Source organism: Pituophis catenifer, unplaced genomic scaffold, assembly GCF_029215685.1.
Source record: "Pituophis catenifer annectens isolate HBS135680 unplaced genomic scaffold, rPitCat1.0.hap2 SCAF_8, whole genome shotgun sequence".
Classification (NCBI taxonomy): domain Eukaryota; kingdom Metazoa; phylum Chordata; class Lepidosauria; order Squamata; family Colubridae; genus Pituophis; species Pituophis catenifer.
Genome location: NW_027256888.1, coordinates 59,221,977 through 59,242,295, shown reverse-complemented (window position 1 = coordinate 59,242,295; position 20,319 = coordinate 59,221,977). Strand labels below are relative to the sequence as shown.

The 20,319-nt window shown below is 37.8% G+C and overlaps 1 protein-coding gene across 1 annotated transcript in view; it reads left to right on the top strand.

Annotated features, from left to right (window-relative positions):
- EGF (epidermal growth factor) overlaps positions 1–19,933 on the top strand; it is a 54,905-nt gene extending 34,972 nt beyond the window's left edge. Inside the window, exons 14-20 of the mRNA XM_070948493.1 lie at positions 3,931–4,098; positions 4,956–5,111; positions 6,449–6,565; positions 7,111–7,236; positions 9,778–9,919; positions 12,907–13,071; positions 19,795–19,933. Of these exons, the coding sequence (XP_070804594.1) occupies positions 3,931–4,098; positions 4,956–5,111; positions 6,449–6,565; positions 7,111–7,236; positions 9,778–9,919; positions 12,907–13,071; positions 19,795–19,933 (1,013 nt within the window). The remainder of the gene's footprint in view (positions 1–3,930; positions 4,099–4,955; positions 5,112–6,448; positions 6,566–7,110; positions 7,237–9,777; positions 9,920–12,906; positions 13,072–19,794) is intronic.
- The last annotated feature ends 386 nt before the right edge of the window (positions 19,934–20,319 follow it).

Genomic DNA, 20,319 nt, shown 5'->3' with positions numbered 1-20,319 from the left:
GCTTAGTGATCACAATTGGGACCTGCAACTCAGTTGTTAAGCAAAGTGGACATTAACTGGGTTTATGATTTTAACAGATTAACAGAGTTGGAAGGTCATCTAGTCCAAACCCCTGCCCAAGCATAAGATCCTACACCTGCCTCTACCTAGGATCGAACTCACAACCTCCTGATTGTGAGGCAAGAGCTCCACCTGTAGTTCAGCTTTCTTTTGCTTTACAGACTTGTGAAGGTTGTAAATGTGTAGATTGGACACAACGTTACTTTTTCGTAACCCTTGTAATTGCAAATATTCGTTAACTGAAAACTACCTGTGCTATAACTGAAATCTGGATTTTGTACCCTTGGGCTTCCCAGTTCTGACAAAATGATCAGAAGTCATAAAAATCCTAGAAGAATGGGACTTTTTAGATACAATTAAATAAATGACTGAAGACTGGCAATACAAAAATATTTTGGATTACAAATAGTAATTTGTAGTATTTAAAGTCAATTAAACATCGGTTAGAACCATTAGAACAGGAGCCTGAGTGGCGTAGGAGGCTAATGCCTCCTACTAAGGCAGCATTTAACATCCAGCTGCCTGCAATTACTGCGAGTTCAATTCTCACCAGGCTCAAGGTCGACTCAGCCTTCCATCCTTTCTAAGGTGGGTAAAATGAGGACCCGGTTTGTGGGGGCAATAAGATGACTTTGTATAAAATATACAAAAGTATGAAGGCTATTGCATTGTAAGCTGCCCTGAGTCTCCAGAGAAGGGCGGCATATAAAAATAAATAAAAAATAATAAAAAAAAATTTCTAGTGAAACAAGCTACCAGTGAGCTGACATCTCATTGCTTTAATGCTTGCACAGATTATTCCCGTCTGATGTTCCTGATATAAAGTCACTTGGTGATCGAAAGTCTGCATATATTGTTTGAACTGCTTTTCTTGCTTTTATCCATCAATGTTGTGGTAGCAGTGGTGACATCTGGAGTCCAATGCCCTCTGGAAGGACACTTGTCTTTCCCTCTGCATCTAATACAGATTGATTAATGTGCTTTAGGCAAGAGTCTGACCTAGGAATTTAAAAGATTCTGCCTCACTCTGACTCTAAACTTTGATTTATAACAAGGAGGGGCAGTTCTAATACAGTGTAGGGTATATAACTAAAGCTGCAGATGGGACTAGGACTCTTTAAGGATTGTTCAGGGCTTTTAAGGGATTTAGGCAGTGGTGGGCTTCAAAAATTTTTACTACCGCTTCTGTGGGTGTGGCTTGGTGGGCGTGGCAGGGGAAGGATACTGTAAAATCTCCATTCCCACCTCACTCCAGGGGAAGGATACTGTAAAATCTCCATTCCCACCTCACTCCAGGGTAAGGATACTGTAAACCAGCGGTTCTCAACCTGGGGGTCGCAACCCCTTTGGGGGTCAAATGGCCATTTCACAGGGGTCGCCAAAGCCCTCTCCCGCCCCCCCCCATGCCTTCACTCACCCTCTGCCTCTGTTGGATCGCCCGGTCGCCGTTCGCTTACCCCGCCCACTCCCAATCTATTGCTGCTTCCGGAGTCCCAGCTGATGGCTAGAGGGAAAAAAACCTTTAAATTCTTGCCGCGGGGCTTCAAAGAGCTAGCTGCAAAGAGGTAAATTCCTGGAGCAAATTTTTTTCCCCCTAGCTATGCTGAAAAGCGAAATTGAAAGTAAAGAAGCAGGGTCTTTGCTGTAACGTGACAAAATGAGGCAGAGAGATTTCTTTTTTCTTTTTCCTCACCAAAAAAGGTAGGTGCAAAACTGCAAACAATGGGAAATTTAGGGCAAGAGGAGGTTCAAGATTTTAAAACACAAAAGAAAAAAAGATGTATTTAACTAGGGAATTGTAATAATTGAGATACTATTAATTGTATATTGTGTTGAAAACAGAAATGGTTAAATTGTGGTTTGGAGGAATATATGGGGGAAATTATTTGGTTTATTATTATTGATAAATATAATTAATTGATTTGTAAGAAAATGGATTGCATGGAAATAATTGGAATATTCATGTTCATATTGATTGATATACAAAAAAGGTAGTTATATAACTAATTGATTTATATTAAAATGTTGAATTTGTATTAAACAACTGTATTACATAATTAACCAATGTGAGGATGGATATAAAAATAGATGACAATGCGAAGGGGTATAATATAGAATAGAAGGGAAAAATTGAATTTGATTAAGATTAGAGATGAGGATGAAGGGTAATATTGGTTTTTTTAAAAAAATAGATGAGGTATAAATATGGTAAAAAGGAAATATAGAAATTGTAAATTTAATTGAAATGACTAAATACTGTGTTGGAAGAAATATCCTTCTGTGTTCTGCTCCAAGTGGGGAAAAGGACACTGGAAACATGGAGACTGCTTGGAAAGATGGTTTAATAGTGGACAGGATCACATGGCTTGATGGGGCCCATTGTGTTAGTTTCTGTTGCTATTGTGTTGCAAATGTCCTTTGACAAAGGATTGACTTTCTGCCTCTGGCCCATTAACAAAGGGTGGGGGGCAGGAAGGTGGGAGCTGCTTTGTCTGTAAAATATGCTTCTCCATTTCTCATCCAGGGAATTACAATATTCTGCCTTTTTAATATTTCCCAAAATACTTCATTCTTCTAGGAAAGGGGTGGGTGCTAACCTCCTACAACTGTTTAAATTTGTGAACCGGCCAAATACTCTGTTCAAAGAAAATACGTTGTATGTTTGTATGTGTGTTTCTAATTATTGCTATTTATTCCTATGTGTTCTCTTTTATTCTTTAAAGTTTAACAATTCATTCTTTATCTTAATATCTTTATATTTGTTTGGGGTTGACTTTCTTCCCTTTCATCTTTTTTATTGTACAGCAATCTTTCTCCTCAAACCTACCACCTCTGTCTTTTCTTTCTTACTTACTTTCTCTCCCCCCTCTTCTTCTTCTCCCTACTTCCTCTTTCTTTCTCCTTCTCCTCCTCTCTTCCTCCCTCTCTTACCTTCACTCCTACTCTAATTTCCCTTCCCTTCCTTCATCCCTCTCTATTGCTGTTCCTTTTATGCATGTGGACTATTCAGAGGGCTGAAAAAGTTATTTTTGACTGGTCCTCGCACTTTTGACCAGTCCTCGAACTTACGACTGTCCTCACAATTTACGTTTTTGCCCTATCTTGTCACCTTGTTGAAGAGAAGCAGTTGTGAAATGAGTGACACGGTTGTTAAGAATGCTACAATGGGCATAAATGATGACCAGTCATAACTGCGAAGACCGGTCAAAAGTGCGAGGACCTGTCAGAAATCACATTTTTCAGCCCTCTGGGTAGTCCCTATACACATAGCCATGGCCACCTGGTCACATGACCAGCTAGCCACGCCTGCCCAGTCATATGACCTCCAAGCCACACCCACAAAATAAGCCACGCCCACAGAACCGGTAGTAAAAAAATTTAGAACCCACCCCTGGTTGGGGTTCACCATAACATGAGGAACTGTATTAAAGGGTCACGGCATTAGGAAGGTTGAGAACCACTGCTGTAAACTCTCCATGTCCTCCCGATCAGCTGGGACTCAGGAGGCAGAGAATAGATGGGGGCAGGGCCAGTCAGAGGTGGTATTTACTGGTTCTCCGAACTACTCAAAATTTCTGCTACCAGTTCTCCAGAACAGGTCAGAACTTGCTGAAACTCACCTCTGGATTGAGGGATGCCTCCTCCAAAAACAAACAGATTTTAGTCTCATCTATTCTGGAGTGGGGGTTGGGGGGGCCAATCTGCAAGTTGCAGAAGAGATTATGGCACAATCCATGCAATCCCTGGAAATCTAGATTTGGATCTTGATCTGCAATGTTCAGAATAGAAATTTATTGGGTGCATGTTAATTGATACGTTTACTCAGTACATGTATATAATGGAACTGTTAATATTTTATCTGCATTCTAGGCTATCTCTATGGCATAACGGTTTTTGAGCATCACGTTTGGGTATCTGACTGGACTAGGCCTTCATTACTGAGAATAGAGAAGAAAAATGGCCTCAAGAAGATACGCCTTGGAGGAAGCATGCTGAGACCTTCTTCACTGCTTGTACTTCACCCTTTAGCCAAACCAGGTATACTGTATGTCAAGTGTACTTCAGTCTTTTTCTGATTAGCTCTGTATCAGAGCTTATCAGAGCAGAGGTCTTCAAACTTGGCAGCTTTAAGACTTGTGGACTTCAACTCCCAGAATTCTCCAGCTGTGCTGTGTTGAAGTCCACAAGTCTTAAAGCCGCCAAGTTTGAAGACCTCTGTATTAGGGGCTCTAAAATGTTAGAAGCAAGCTTGCTGGCAAACTACTATTTGGCAAGTGCTGCAAATAGTGATAATAAAATAGCATTGTAATACATTTTATAATATAGCAAAGCCTGCTCCAATAATCAATTAACAACTTTTTAAAAAGAAAAATATTCTGATTGTCATTTTAATGACACCTATATGATAACCAATGTGATTCTATTACTGGTCTATTTTGACAGTTACAATATATTTCCTTTTTTGCTTTAATTTAGCAGTTGAATACATTACAACAGGGGTGAAATCCAGCAGGTTCTGACAGGTTCTGGAGAACCGGTAGTGGAAATCTTGAGCAGTTCGGCAAACCGGTAGCCGGAAATTTGAGTAGTTTGGAGAACCAGTAAATACCACCTCTGGCTGGCCCCAGAGTGGGGTGGGAATGGAGATTTTACAATACCCTTCCCCCAGGAGTGGGGAGGGAATGGAGATTTTGAAGTATCCTTCCCCTGCCACTCCTACCAAGCCACGCCCACCAAGCCACACCATGCCCACCAAGCCACACCCACAGAACTGATAGTAAAAATATTTTGGATTTCACCACTGCATTACAGGGATATTTCTCCACTAGTAAATAACAATTTTGAAATGACACAGTGCAGTGGTGTATATCACCTACTTATTTTTACTCTTTCAGGCCGTATCTCTACATACAAGGAAGATGCATTAGGAAAGGAAATGTTTGCCGGAGAAATATCATCCCAGCATCTTCTGATTAACAGCAAATACGGTGATAGCCATGGGGATGACCGAGAGAAGCAACAGACACTGACTGCTGAAATTGTGGTGTCTAGTAAAGATTGCCTTTTCTTATTTCCTAATGGCAGAAGGATACGTGTGTTGTCAGTGTTTATGCCAATGGCTGTTGTGATCATGTGCAATTGGAGCATAAAAAAATCTGCCTTATACTAACTTAGATCATTGGTCTGTCGACTCTGCAGTGGCAAGTTAAACTGTGCCAGCAACTAGCTTCGTGACAAATATTACTTATTTTTTTATATATAATTTTTATTAATATATTCTATACACTAATACACAAATAAAATATACAATCCTGCCAAAAATTATTTACTTATTTTTAAGTAAATAAATTACTTATTTATTTATTTTGCAACATTTATAGCCCCTTCAATCCAAACGGACTCTGATTATGACACAAAAGCATTTATAAAGAAGAAAGTACAAAGTATTAGCTAGCAATATTTAAATTAATCCAAGGGGTGAATGAGAGCAGCTTGCTGTAGTGATTAAGGCAGAAGTGGGGAACGATGGCCCCTTTATGACTGATAGACTTCAACTCCCAAAATTCCTGAGCCAGGATGGCTGGCTCAGGAATTCTGGGAGTTGAAGTTCACAGGTCATAAAAGGCCTATCATTCCCAACCCTTGGATTAAGGCATTAGGCTAGAAGCTGGGAGTTTGGGAATTCTAGTCCCACCTTAGGCGCAAAGCCAGCTGGTTGACTTTGGACCAGTCACTTCCTATCAACCCCAGGAAGGACGCTAACTAACTGACTAAAAAAATAGAAATTTCCACTGGAACAATACTGTTTTGATCAGTTGCAAAATGCAAATAGGGAAGAAGGTATAGATATCTTGGAAAGAGAATATTCCATAAAATAGAGTCTGCTACTAAGAAGGTTTCTCATCCTGACCATAACCCATGTTTCTTGTAAAGAGGGGGCAGATCAGGGGTGAAATCCAGCAGGTTCTGACAGGTTCTGGAGAACTGGTAGTGGAAATTTTGAGTAGTTTGGAGAACCGGCAAATACCACCTCTGGCTGGCCCGAGTGGGGTGGGAATGGAGATTTTGCAATATCCTTCCCCCAGGAGTGGGGAGGGAATGGAGATTTTGCAATATCCTTCCCCCAGGAGTGGGGAGGGAATGGAGATTTTGCAGTATCCTTCCCCTGCACACCCACCAAGCCATGCCCGCCAAACAACATCACGCCCACCAAGCCATGCCCACAGAACTGGTAGTAAAAAAAATTGGATTTCACCAAGGGGGCAGATGAATAAAATTTAAAAAGTTAGCTCTAGTGAGTTTTTTCATAACAATGTACTACTGTGAACACATAAACTATGGATAACTGTAGAGTGATAAATTTTCTTATCCTTATTTTGTGCCACAGATCAGGACAACTGTACACCATTGGGTTGTGATCTCAATTCTCAATGCATTGCACATCAAAATGGTGCTGTGTGTGAGTGCCAGGCAGGGTTCATCATAGAAGATCAACTGTGCCATGGTAATTTTACATGACAGATTACAGAGTAATATTAATATTATATATTTTTGCATGGATTTCATCTTGGGTCGTCATTTTGAGATCAGAAATATACCTCTGGCAGCATGCTAGTGCCTTCAAAAAGCAGACAAGCTATGATTAATAAGGAATACAGCAACTAGAAATTCAGGTTTGAAGTTAGAGCTTTTTAAACTTTTTAATATGCCTTGACGTTAGGATTATCCTTCAGTTTAGAATAGATTATCCCTGACAGTCAGGATGGTCAGCGTTCGGAAGTCTCACCCAGATCACATTTAAAATCAATATACAGTAGTTATCAATGTAATAAGTTCGCTAAACAAATGCATTCATATATGAGTGAGGTCCATCTACAGCAGATTTGATTCATTGCATTTATATCTTGCCTTCTCAGCAGGAATTTAAGGCAGCATGCATGATTCTCCCCAGTTTTCTTTTATCTTCCCAACTCTTCTGTTAGAAAGAATTTAATTAATTCTTTCATGGATAGTCTCCCAGCTATAAATACTTTTTTTTTTATCTTGTAGATGTTGATGAATGCCTTCTTAACAAAGAACAGTGCAATCAGAACTGGTCTAGGTGTATCAATACCGAAGGAAGCTACTTCTGTGAGTGCCTTTTGGGTTATGCTGAAGATGGACTTCATTGTTCTGGTGAGTTATTAGGATAAAGGATGTACCTCTGGGCATTCTGAATAATTTCTCCATCCTACTTAGAGGGGTTTTTATGCCAAGCTTCTAGATGTACTTATTTATCACATTGATTTAGCATATTTATATGCTGCCCATCTCACAGAAAAATGAGTCTGGGTAGCATACAATCAAACTATAAAACAATGGTTATAAAAGTATTGTAAGATTAAAACATACATATTATTATGTATTTTTAGAAGCCAAAAAAGATTGGGAGATCATAGATGCTATACACAATATAACTATCTCATCAAATCCCCATTTCCATGATACCCCAAGCTTGTTGACCAAACCAAATATAAGGGACTTTTGAAAGGATATCAATACATGCACAGAGCGTCAAAAACAGGACATGATGATGTCCAGGTGGCTGATTGGAGCCTCCCACAACCGCCGCTACTGAATACCACTACTGGCTGAATACCACCACTGGTTCCACATCATTTATTTTCCTTCAATTTAGGAAAGCAGTTTTGCACTGTGACCTATGGGGGATAGTAGCAGGATAACTAACTTTCATTTTGATTTTAATATTGATATGATAGAAAGTAGAGAAAAGATGGGTGCCCAGGAGGGAGGGGATGCATTCCAGAGAAGTAACAGGCAACTCAGCCCAGATCTTATGTGTGAGAGAAAGAGGGTGAAGACAGCCACTCCTTAAGAGTTCACAGAGTTTATTGTAGATGCAGGGAGTAGAGTGCTCAATCGGGCAAGATTTTGTCTACAGATGTGAACCATTAAAGAACAGCTTGAAAGAACTGACAGCTGTCATTCTTGGTTTGGGATCTGACAATTGCTAAATATGAAGATTCAATGAATTGCCTTAATGAGTTCATATAGTAATTTATATCCAAGGTAGCTGGAAAATGAAATGTAACCTGCAGGCCATGGACTGCATATGCTCCCCCACAGAATGTCAAATTATAGTAAAACAAAAAAAAAATGTTTCATAGATATGATAGTAAAGAGATATTAAGCCTGGTGGGTCTGGTAGCCTTATTTTATGTTTTAAAAATGGGTTCAAAATTCCAGATAGTTCCAGAGATGCTACATCAAGGCAACCATCACAGTATGTAAATAGTTCTTGGTGCTGAAAAGACTATATTCCCTTCTTAAAAGTTTTAAGTACTTGCTGACGCTAGACTTCCAAACTCTGTAAGGTTGCTGGCATTATTTATCCCTTCTTCCAGGCTTTCTGCATTCTAGGTGATGTTTAACATCATCAGTTCATCAATATGCAAAGCCTCTAGATGTCAGGAGATGTTTTCTCCTTCTGTTATTTGGCAGCGTTAATGGAATGAATGACCCAATAGAGATTTATTGGAAATCATTACCCTGCCTATAAATGAACGCGCGTATTGAGTCAGTCATAATACTCATCAAATAATTTTATGTTCGTTAATAGTCATGAGATTTGAATTGCTGACATTTCCAATCAGGGTTCATTGAAAACTATGTTCATAATCAAATTCCCTGATCTGCATAGTTAGAATGCAAAGGCTGACATTAAATCATAAGTTTAGTGTCTAAAAGAACTGCTTGGAGATATGAAGGCAGCAATTTTTAGCAATTTGTCAGCTTATCCCAAACTGGGCCAATTCTGATGCAGGTACACGTTTTTGCAAATGGGCAATTAGACTTTACAAATGTACATTCCTTTCTCTGACATCTCCACTTAAATTCCCCCTTTCTTACTCTTGCTTACTGCATCGATATATCTCGATTTGTTGTTTTGCTGAAATAACAACTCGGGAGGAAAACCTTGGTTCATGGCTATTAGCTTGATAGTTACAAATGCCACATCTTTTGGGAGACCAGTTGATGTCCTGTGCAGTTGGTTATCCATTATGAAATTTTATCCATCTGCTGTACTAGACAGGACAGGAGTTCAATTTAGCAGGACAGTACTTATGTTCTTATGTTTTCCTAATTAAAACGCTAGCTACACAATGGAAGAAAATCGTAGTATTATATATGAACTGGAATGTTCTCTCATAGTAAGGGGAGAAAAAGACCCTAATTTGCTTAGTAACAATCTTCTTTAGTTCTTCCTCAACTGCTATGGACCAAGTTTTTCTATCTCTCCCTCCTTTCCTCTCTCCCCTCCTGCTTTACTTTGAGAATAAACCTATAATAGGCTTGTAATGAATAACCATTCCAAAAGCACTCAGTTTTTAAGTGAAGACTTGCATTTACCTTGCTAAATACAGCATCTCAGACACTGCATCACATTGATTGTCAAATAGCTATTATTAAGAAAGTGATATTATGCAATGACTTTAAGTAACATAAAGTCATAGGGAATTTCATATTTTGTATCCCAGTTCTGTTGCATTAAGACCTGCTAAGTAGACATTTCACTGTATCTGCCTTTATTTCTTCCAGCAGCTGTTATTTACTGTTTTAAAAGTGGGAGAATCTACTCAAGTAGAAAATCAAGTCATTCAAATTTGGCCCCAGAGACTCAAACACATTAACTCCCCTTCTCCTAAATTGTTTCAGAATCTGTCATCGCTCCTTCTATTGTAACCAGGGATGACTCTACATTATCTGAAAAAGAAGGTCCTATGGACTGCTCACCATCATACTGTTTCCATGAGGGAGTTTGCATTTATTTTTCAGATCTGCAGACTTTTGCATGCAAGTAAGTACTGAACTCCAACGTATTTCTATAGTTATTAATTTGGTTAGTGTCCAGTGAAATAACAGGCAGGTTAAATAGTGTTGCTAGACATGTGAATTACATGTATTTTATTTATATCCCATGCATGTTTAAGGCATGCATAATCTCTTGTTTTCACAATGATAATCTTGTAATTTGGGATGAGAGAAAATGTCTGATCCTAATTTACTCAGTGAGCTCTGTCATCAAGAGAGGAGTTTAGTTTTCACTAACCTAGTTTTGAGTATTTGGCCCAAGTCACTTACAAATCTAAAGCATATGAGGCAGGGGTGGGTTCTACTTACCTTTACTACTGGTTCGCAATGGGATTGCGCATGCGCAGATTGCTGATGACGACATCCAGGGCAGTGGGTGGAGCCTCCCACCAGTTTTACTACCGGTTCTTGCGAACCGGTCCGAACCGGGGGCACACACCACTGATATGAGGATATAATGTTTGGATGAGGTATAGAAATATTTATTTCCCTTTACCTCACAAGATCCTTGTGTGTATCAGCTCTAGCTTTGGTATTTTTACACTGAACATGGGGCTTTTGTAAGTATGGTTAAAAAAAATCAAGATGGCTGCCACAATGCTGCGATCTAAGCTCTGTCTGATTTTTATATGTGTTACATAAACATAAAATCAAGGTGGAACTTCAGTTATACCATTGTGGCTGCTTTCTTAGCTTTCTTGACATTATCCCCTTCAGATAATTCTGACTGAGCAGGAAGGTATGAGAGGGATTTTGTGCTGCAATCTTCTTGTAGATATACTCATTCCATTTGAGAATATCCAAAGATGGACCTTTGTAAAACATGCTCAGTATACTATTTCAATTAAGATATTCCATATCTTGTTCTTAGGTGCCACATATCTATGACAACCTGAGTTTGACTTCAAACATTATTTTATACTTATTGTTCTTGTGTACAGTTTTACATTAGGTGGCAGTGTTTCATCATTCATTAACACAGAGATTTCACTCCATTACCAAATTGGAAAAAATATTTTTGTTCCCATTTTCAAGACATATCAAAAGGCTTGTTATAGCTTCCTTTAAAAATAAACATGCTTGTTATGCTAAGGTTGTAGCATAGCACATGGTTTCACACTATTATAGTTCAGAATGTATTATTACTTATTTAACAGTCCAGATCTCTTTTTGTCAGATCTCTGAGTGAGATGGGTCTGTAGAATTCAGTAAAAATAAAAATTGCCTTTTTATTCATCATGGGATGTCTACACAGTGCAATTCAAAATAAAATTAGATTTAGTGAATGCCCTACAGAGGAGAAAGAAAAATATTACTTTCAATCATTTACTATTTGTCTTTTAGTTCCCAAGTAAGCAAAGCTAACATTGTAAAATGTAGATCTGTTGACTAGAGTCAAAATAAAGCAATATTAAAGCGCTCATTCATTTAAATATTTTTAAAAGTGCTGTCCTTGCACTTCTCAGTTTGGTGCCTTCTTTATGATATGGGCCGCATCTCCCATCATTCCCATTTTTACTAACTGGAAGGCAGAGATTGTAATTCAAATCTGTCTGGGGATAGCAGATTAAGGAAAAAAATAGTATATCCGTCCTTAATCTGGGTGTCTGCAAATATGTGGATCACAGTTTTCAGAATTCCTACCGTGGCTATTGTGAAAATTCTGCAATTGGAGTCCAAGTTAAGGAAAGTAACAGAAGATGTCTGCAGGGTCATGCTATGTTGTGGCCCATCAGCGGCCTGTGCAGTTGGTAGCTGATTCCGACAGCAAGGAGGCTGGTGTGGTGCTGCGCCAACAGCCTGTGCAATTGGCAACTCGAGTCTGACAATGAGGAGGCTGGAGAAAATGTGGTGCCAGAGGCGTGGATTCAGCCAGGGCCTTCAGAACCTCCAGAAGCTCCCATAAGTGAAGAGGAAAAAGAGGAAGAGCCTCTTCTCGATGCACGAGCATGCAGAGTTGCGAAAAGGCAGGAGTGGCTCCTCAGGAGGAGATCTCTTCGAGAGTAAGGCTTGGGGCTAATTGGCCACTCCCCTAGCATATTTAAGGAAGGACGACAACTGATGCAATTTGCAGGAAACAACTTCGTTCAAATTCCTTCGCGTCTTGATTACAGAAAGCATTTGTTTTGGCTCCTGTTTCTCTCTTATCAGTTTTCCTGCAAATTGCTTCTCGGCATTCTGCCAACCACAATAAGATTATGGTTATCTGAAATACTGTGCCTCAGAACTGAGTTATTATTCTTTGAATTCTTGTCGGCTGTTAGTGAAGTTAAATTAACAGCCCTTGTTCAGAAAAGACTGATTTATTGTACTTGTGTTCGAACAATACTAAGAAAGCTCATTAGTAGTCTTTAATTAGTAAATTAAGGTTTGTACGAACCTTGTGTGTGCTGCGTTCTTTGGGGTCCGTAGCTGGGGCAGAACATGCTAATGGCTCATTTAATCCATTATTCTATACTGCGTAATGGTCGGTCAGGTGCATAGTGAAAAGCTATAAAGATGGAAACAAAGGTGATAGCATCCTCCATTGTTATTCTCCAAGCAGATGGCATTTTAAAGTATTGTTGCTCAGGATTTTGATGATAGTAACTGGCCTTCAAAACTAGCAGCCATGGTAGCTTGATCTTTTTTGAATTTGTCCAAGGCGTTTTAAAACAAAACATGATGGCAGAAAAAAAAAATTCACAGTTTAATTCTCCAAGAAGTTTTCTCAGTCCTGAATGTTTATTTTTAACATATGCCCCATTCTGTTGTTGCAATGCTATGAATTTCCATCAAGTTTTGTTTGGCCTTCATAGCAAGTTCAGTAGCCTTCTAAACAACTTGGTTGTCTTTTCTGCGTATTTTCACTGCTGCTTTTTCTCATGTGATGACTAGAAATCATAATTTTCCAGAAAGACTGTACTTCGTTGAGTGAAATCAGCCATTCCTGATAATTGGCATTGCCTTCTTTGTTGGTTTGCCCATCAACAGCTGTGCGAAAGGCTACCTGGGAGACCGCTGCCAGTTTAGTGACTTGGAGTGGTGGGAACAACAACGTGAGATGCAGATTAAGAAGCAAAACATCGCAACTGCTGCAGTCTTGGCTGCGCTGTTCTTGGTCCTGCTCCTTGGAGTGGCTGCCTTCTACTTCTATAGGTAGAATTTATTTCCTGTTTATGATAATCCATTGCTATGTTGTTTGTAATCTTTATAAATTCTTTCATACAACATAAACCCAAGATTTTGATTTGTTTGCTCATTAATTTAATATTCATGAACATTATTAGTCCTAATATACATTTACAGTAATAAGGATGATGATTCTATTTTAATTTGCAACTGGATATCCTACCATGCTTGCCCATTTTTAGCAATATGTTCGAGGAATTTAAATGAGGGATTCAATGGCTCAGTAGCTAAGACGCTGAGCTTGTCGATCGAAAGGTCAGCAGTTCAATGTTCGAATCCCTAGTGCCCCATGATGGGGTGAGCTCCTGTTACTTGTCCCAGCTTCTGCCAACCTAGCAGTTCAAAAGCATGTAAAAATGCAAGTAGAAAAATAGGGACCACCTTTGGTGGGAAGGTAACAGCATTCTGTGCGCCTTTGGCGTTTAGTTATGCCGACCACATGACCATGGAGACGTCTTCAGACAGTGCTGGCTCTTTGGCTTTGAAACGGAGATGAGCATTGCCCCCTAGAGTTGGGAATGACTAGCACATATGTGTGAGGGGAACCATTACCTTTACCTTTATCCTACCATGCTTGCCTATTTCTAGCAATATGCTTGTGGAATTTAAATGAGCAACTTTTGAAGGATGAATTTCAACGGTCATATAATGTTTGCAGACAAAGTATTTTGGCTGGGATATATGTGAAGGTAAATGATGAGAGCAGCATTACACTATCCAAAACAAACTCTGTCTTTGGCACATGTGTCGTGATGTCATATGCATATATGAAAAGGGCAGAGCTTGTGTCACAATGTCACAATCCTGTTTCGGTTATTTGGATGAAAGTAGTAGCTCCTGCCCATTGGACATCTGAGACTCCAGCCAATTATTTTTTAAAGAATAGGATGGAATTGGATGCAAAAAATTGTGGAGAATTATGAAATCCAGTATGCTTATAGTGGTTATTGGGTTAGCTTGGAGAGGGGAGATTGTGATTTCCCTTTGAAACATAGAAATGATAGGGGAGAATGAGAGAAGAAGTTCTAAACTGCTAAAAAAAAAAAAAAAAAAAAAAAACCATACCAAAAACTGCTAAAACCTCCATATCAAAGACAGAAAAGAAAATTCAAGTGAAAGACAATTTCCTTGGAATTCCCACAAAGTTGATTGCACAATAAATCTTCTGATGACTGCACTCCATCTAAAATGCCCTCTTATTTTATTCCCTAATTGTTGTAACTGTCTTAAAAGTATAACAACAGGATGGATTTATTTTGACAATTAAACAGCATATAATGAGTGTGTGTTATCTACATTGGGATCAACACAACTTCTAAAGAAGCAAATTATTTCCCCAATATTTCTAATTTATGTCAGAAAGTTGGTGAATGTGTCATGCTTTTAAGAAACAAATGTAGAAAAAGGATGAGCTAGAATGAAACTGAAATAAGACCTTCACTTGGCTAGGTTTATATGTTAATGGTGTATATAAATCTTCTCTGCCTATATGCAATTCTCAAAATATGAACTAAGCATCTCTTCCTAGAAACAAGTAATTTCCATCAGGTCCTTTACTTATGAAATATTTATATCTTTTATCAATATTATTTGAGCCCACTATTCAGGCTAACAATTTTCCTGGCAATCTACAAGCAATATTGTAAATAAAACAGTAAATTTTGGGATCCTTCCTGAAATAGATGGTAATAAGTCTCCTTTTGGATGTGAGCAGGGAAAAATGCCTGCCATTATCCTCTCTCTTCTTCAGGCTTCCGTCCAGCTGTTCAGCTAGTAATAATGGCGGGAGATGGGATGAGGGACTATCCAGCTGGGCAGATCTTAGTGGTCATTTTTCCTGGGTTTCCTCTGGCTCTTAATCAATAAGCTGAGGGAAATACAAGGGAAAAATACTTCAGTTGAGAAAAGAATCATTTTTTTTTAAAGAAGGGCAGAGTACATTCATCTTTTTCCTTAAGTCAATTTATATGAAGTAAGAATACATTAAAGGTAGAGTATCATTGTGCACTTGTTCTCAGCTGCTGAAAAAAATAAGCTATGAGGTCTGCAGATCTAATTTCTCAGAAGGAATAGCATCAAAAGCTTTGGCTCAGGGCTCTTAATTGTTAATTAACAAGGCCAAATTTTAATCCCCCGCTTTACGTGCCCTGCTTATTCAGCTGTACAATCCCTAGCTACCTCTGTATTTTGTCTCTCTGCCTTCTTGGACTTGCACAGCTCATCTTTGTTTGCTGGAAAAATTTAATTTCAGTCAAACTGATATCTACCAAATTCTTTGCTGAACTGATTTTTTTTTCTTGAGAACTTGTGATTTTTTCCCCTTAATTGTGTGTGTTAGACCACTTCATGTGCCTTGTAGTTGGTGGTAGGCAAATAACAGTTGGCTGGATTTTAATATATTGTTCGGGTAAATTGAGCATTGATTGTGGTTTATTGGTACCATTTGTAGGTCTTGCTACAGGTGGTAGAGGGTAAAGCTGGTAATCTTGTCTACACCCTCTATTATTAAAAAGCATTATGTAAAAATCTCATTTGATCCACGGTTAGTGCTGAAAGTGAATCTCTATAGGCCCATCTGTTTGGTAAAATATGGAAGATTATGTCTTACAATTCATATTTTTTTTTGTAGTGTTTATTCCACATGTTGCAAGATTTACTTATCTTTGCATTGGGCTCATTTAGTTCTTACAGTGAAACTATCAGTACATGGTGTGACAAGGGATTTATTTATCAGCTGGCTTGTTACAGAGTGTAACACTGATTATAGTTGAGAGGGTTTGAGTGCCCAAAATAATCCAGCTGGATTCTGCTCTCAAGGATTATTAGATTCTGGATCTCCCTGCTCTTTGTACAGTACTTTAACCACTACAGAATGCTCACTACCACAAAAACATGGTTGGTTTGATTATCTATGATGTAAGATTGAGAATGGATAATTATTTGATAATGTCAAACTCATATCTTGGAAAAATGAATGTGGGAGGGGGGAAAGGAAAAGTGAAAGAAATGTGAATAATAATCAAAAGATTGCAGAGGGAAAAAGCATCAAAACAAAATATATTGGAGAGATTAATCTTGCAACATTATGAATAGAAAGAGGACATAGAAGCTCCATGCAGCATAGTGAAAGAAAATTTATTAGAGAGTACCACAGTAATCCGTAAAGTTGCTTTAAAATTGAATTGAAAGAAGATGCCAATAAAAATGCATTATCATATGTAACTACAATTGGGATAAAAGTAAGACTTGTATTATGTATAGAAAGAAAAGTAGAGCGAGGGCTAATTTATATATAGAGCTGAATAATATATAGTGATGTGTGTCTATTGAAAAAAAGACAGTTGTAATCAAAGACAGCAAGGAACAATCAAAATTAGAAGAGGCAGAGACAGTGCAGAGCATTTTTTAAGGAAATAAAAGTTATTCTGAAAATGGGTGAAGAATAAAGAAGGAATCTCTAAAAGAGAAAATGTAATCAAAAATAAAACGAATGTTTGAAAGGAATTCTGTTGTGTGTTGATTTAGAGTAAGCACACAATAAGATGAATAGGTGTGAAGATTTCAGAGGGGTGGGTTCGAAAAAGCCAAGAGTTTAGCAGGAAAGAGCTATTGAAGTTAAGATCCTCAAAATGCAGTATATAAAATGGTGTGTATAGACGTGGTGAAAACAATGATGCGTATGGAAGGACTAAAATATATGGAATGAATGGGGTTCGGAGAAACTACCTTAAACTATATTTCCTTATCTCATTTCTTCAGTTTCTTTGGTTTATACTTCTTACGCTTTTTCCTCTGCTTGGTATAATGCTGCTTAGGCTTGAAAGGGAATAGCATAATGAATGTTATGCATAATATCACACTTTTTAAGGCAAACCTTTTAAAAAAACGGTTTTACTACATAAAATCTAGCATTCCTAACTATAATAGTCTTTTAGTTTTATGTTTTTTAATTGAGTTGTTTATATCGGTTCTTTGTATGACAAACTGATTTTCTGAACCTATATTCTTGCATGTTGATATACTTGCTTGTTGACACATGCTGGATTTTACATTTTTATACTAAGGACTACTAAACCAATCTTGGCAGAGCTCTCATCTATCCCGAAACACCTTACCTCACATGCAAGATGGTCTGAGAACCATCATGTCCAGAGCATGCTCAATGTATATATTGTTTGTTTGAAAGCAGTATTGTTTTAATTCACCTTCAGCTGGTGTCAGAATGCTACATTAAATGTTAACTGCTTTTGTTGAGTCCTCAGTTCATCTGAATGGTCCATATGGATCATGTATTTGAAATATAGAGCCGTCCAAAATGATGAAATTGTATTAAAATTATCATCACCACCAGCACCATTATAAAAATACCCTGAACATTTGAAATTTAGAAACTCTGATTCGTTCCTCTAATCCTATGTGTCCACTTCTATAAAAACATCCTATTATTATTTTTGTTTTGTCAGCCAAATGTTTAGACTGTACTATTCTATTATTATTCTATCACTCTGTTATTGTTGTTGTTTATTTTTCCCTGATCCATTTCTCTCTTTTACCAAATGATTTCGGACAATGTAACTGTTTATCTTGAAAACAAGTTTTCAATTACATGCTTGGCTGGGTTTATATTACCACTATCAGTAGGCTAACTAGATCAAAATGGAATCACTGATCTAAATCCCCCTTTAACTGGAGTCCAGAAGCCAATATTTGAATTGAGATTGCTATTTCATTTTTACTCATACTCTGCTGTATTTTAAGACGTATTGATTATGTTTTGGAAGCAGGTCAGTAAGAGGCCTTCGCTTCATCCATAAAACATGAAGTCATATTGCTGTTTAAGAAGCTTGCAGATCTAACAAAATACACTCACAAGAATAAAAATAACGTGGCCTGCAGGGATAAGGCTTATAAAATACAAACAATATCTTCATCTTGCAGCTATAATCATTTACTAAGAAGTCTTACTAATGGAATCTACAGATAAACAAATAAAGAAAATGATGTTTTTTCTTCAGGGTGCTAGTCAGAGAGCCATACTGCAGCCTGTATAATGCCATTCACTTTCTTGAACTACTGTATGCCTATTCTATACCTTGGGGAGGTTGTATTGGAGAGGTACTTCAGCAAAACCCGGGGTCTACGTATATATGGATAGTGTCTTTGATTCCATACTACATAATTATGTACAGTATGTATGATATTTGGGACTATGGGATTCCTGCTTGGATAGTGAGTTCACTATCAGAAAAATGTTAACTTTTGAATTGTGAGATTATTCTTGAGTGTAATCAGTGGTTATATATAAAAAGTAACACAATTAATACAATCTACTGTTAGTATCCTAAATGCTTTACTTATTATTTAAGCAATTTTCTGACAATAATGTAAAATGTGCTGCTCGCATACAATACTTCTCATATCTGATTAGTAATAGATTAGCAATAGCAAAAACAAAAGGGATTTTTTCAATTTAAATTAAGCTGAAATGATGAAAGCTTAGTAGAGGGAAGAGTGGACTTGAATGTGAAAGATTGTGAACTTGGTTTAGTTTTGGAATGTAAATAAAGTTTCCTCAATAGCATTCTTGTCTTTAGATCTAAAGAGATTGTTTGTACTTGAGGGTCTAATAAAAGTTAAAACGTATCTGGTTTGAAGTCTGTTCATTTTTATTGTGGAAGTCAGTATTGATTATGCTGAAAAGTTGAAGCTTTAGGAAAGTGACTTACGTAAAGTTAATCAAATGGCTCTCATTGCAGAGAAAACTATTAAGCATCCAAAGATGGGACTCAATTGTGGTTGAAGCAATGTGCACATTTTTAGGCTAAGGTTTGCACCTTTGAGTGGTATGTCATAGGCCTGCATTCCATTACATGTATAAAGTGGGAGTGAACATAACAAAAGTAATTTTGAGTTTCCAAATTGAGTTTAAGTTTAAATACAGTTAATATGAATAGTGCCATGCTTTTAAAATTTGGGGGGGAAAAACAGATTAGGGATAGATTAGAGAGATGGAAAAATCTATGTGGTGGCTAGGAGTTGAAAATAACTTGATAGCACATAATCAATCAATCATTTAATATTTTTCAGCTTCTGGTCTATTAGTTAAAATTAAGTGCAACAATCGGGGAACACATATACTCCAAGGATCTGGCAAAGCACACCTGGACGAGCATTTTCAGATAGATTAATTGAAATTGAAGTTTCTGTTGGGTAAGAGCCATTGATCATCCTTTCTCTACCCATTGGGAAATAAACAAGTTTTAATTTTGACATCTTTGTAAGCAAAATGACATCTTTGTAAGGAAAATATATCTGAGAATTGTAGGCGAGGGAAGACTGAACTCAATCTCTCCATCTCTCAGGTTCTGTGTCAATCTCATTATCCCTAGTTATGACTAATAGCATAACCTCCTCTTCCTTCTTCAGCAGGTATGTTGCGGAGTCACTGATCTACAATTCCTATAATTGCCATCTAGGCAATCAAATTATAAGACCAGGCAACCTTATAATTTGAGGAATACCACAATAATAATTTCAGCCTCAACTGTAAAAGATTAGTGTTACTCTGCAAGGTAGGGATGTATTGGAATTCAGCTAACAAAACAAATGGATGCTTGAACTATATTTTATAACCATAAAATGTATGTCCACAGAGAATTTTATTCCTTGATTTTTTTTTTCCTTTTACAGGAGACAACAGAGATTTTCCAAGAGAGAACCCTATGCAGAAGACAGAATAGCTGCTGACATGAGCTGCAGCAGCACTCCTACTAGCCCTAAAAATGAAGACACGAAGCTGCCAACTATTAACCCCTCGGTAATTCTATAGTAACAAGAATAATGCAAAACAACGGAGAGATCAAAGGATATCAGGGATTCACTTGAGATTATCCATCAAATACTTCATTTATTAAATATATTAAATAACCATTGGGAGGGCTATCAAGTATTTTTCTATGGACCCAAAGTTCTTCTTAGCTCATTGTTATGTGATCCTTCAAAGTTCACAGCTGCCTGAATACATTGCAAGCAAGTGACAGTGTTATTGTTAGCTGTGCACAAACAGTTGGAGGGATGTTCTAAATTAAAGAATGCCAACATGATGACATGACCGATTCACATTGCAGAGATGAAAATGAACTTTGTTTCTTAGAGACCACTGCTGGCTGGCTCTTCTTTCCGTGTTGAGGGGCCTAGCAATGCTTAATCCCATCT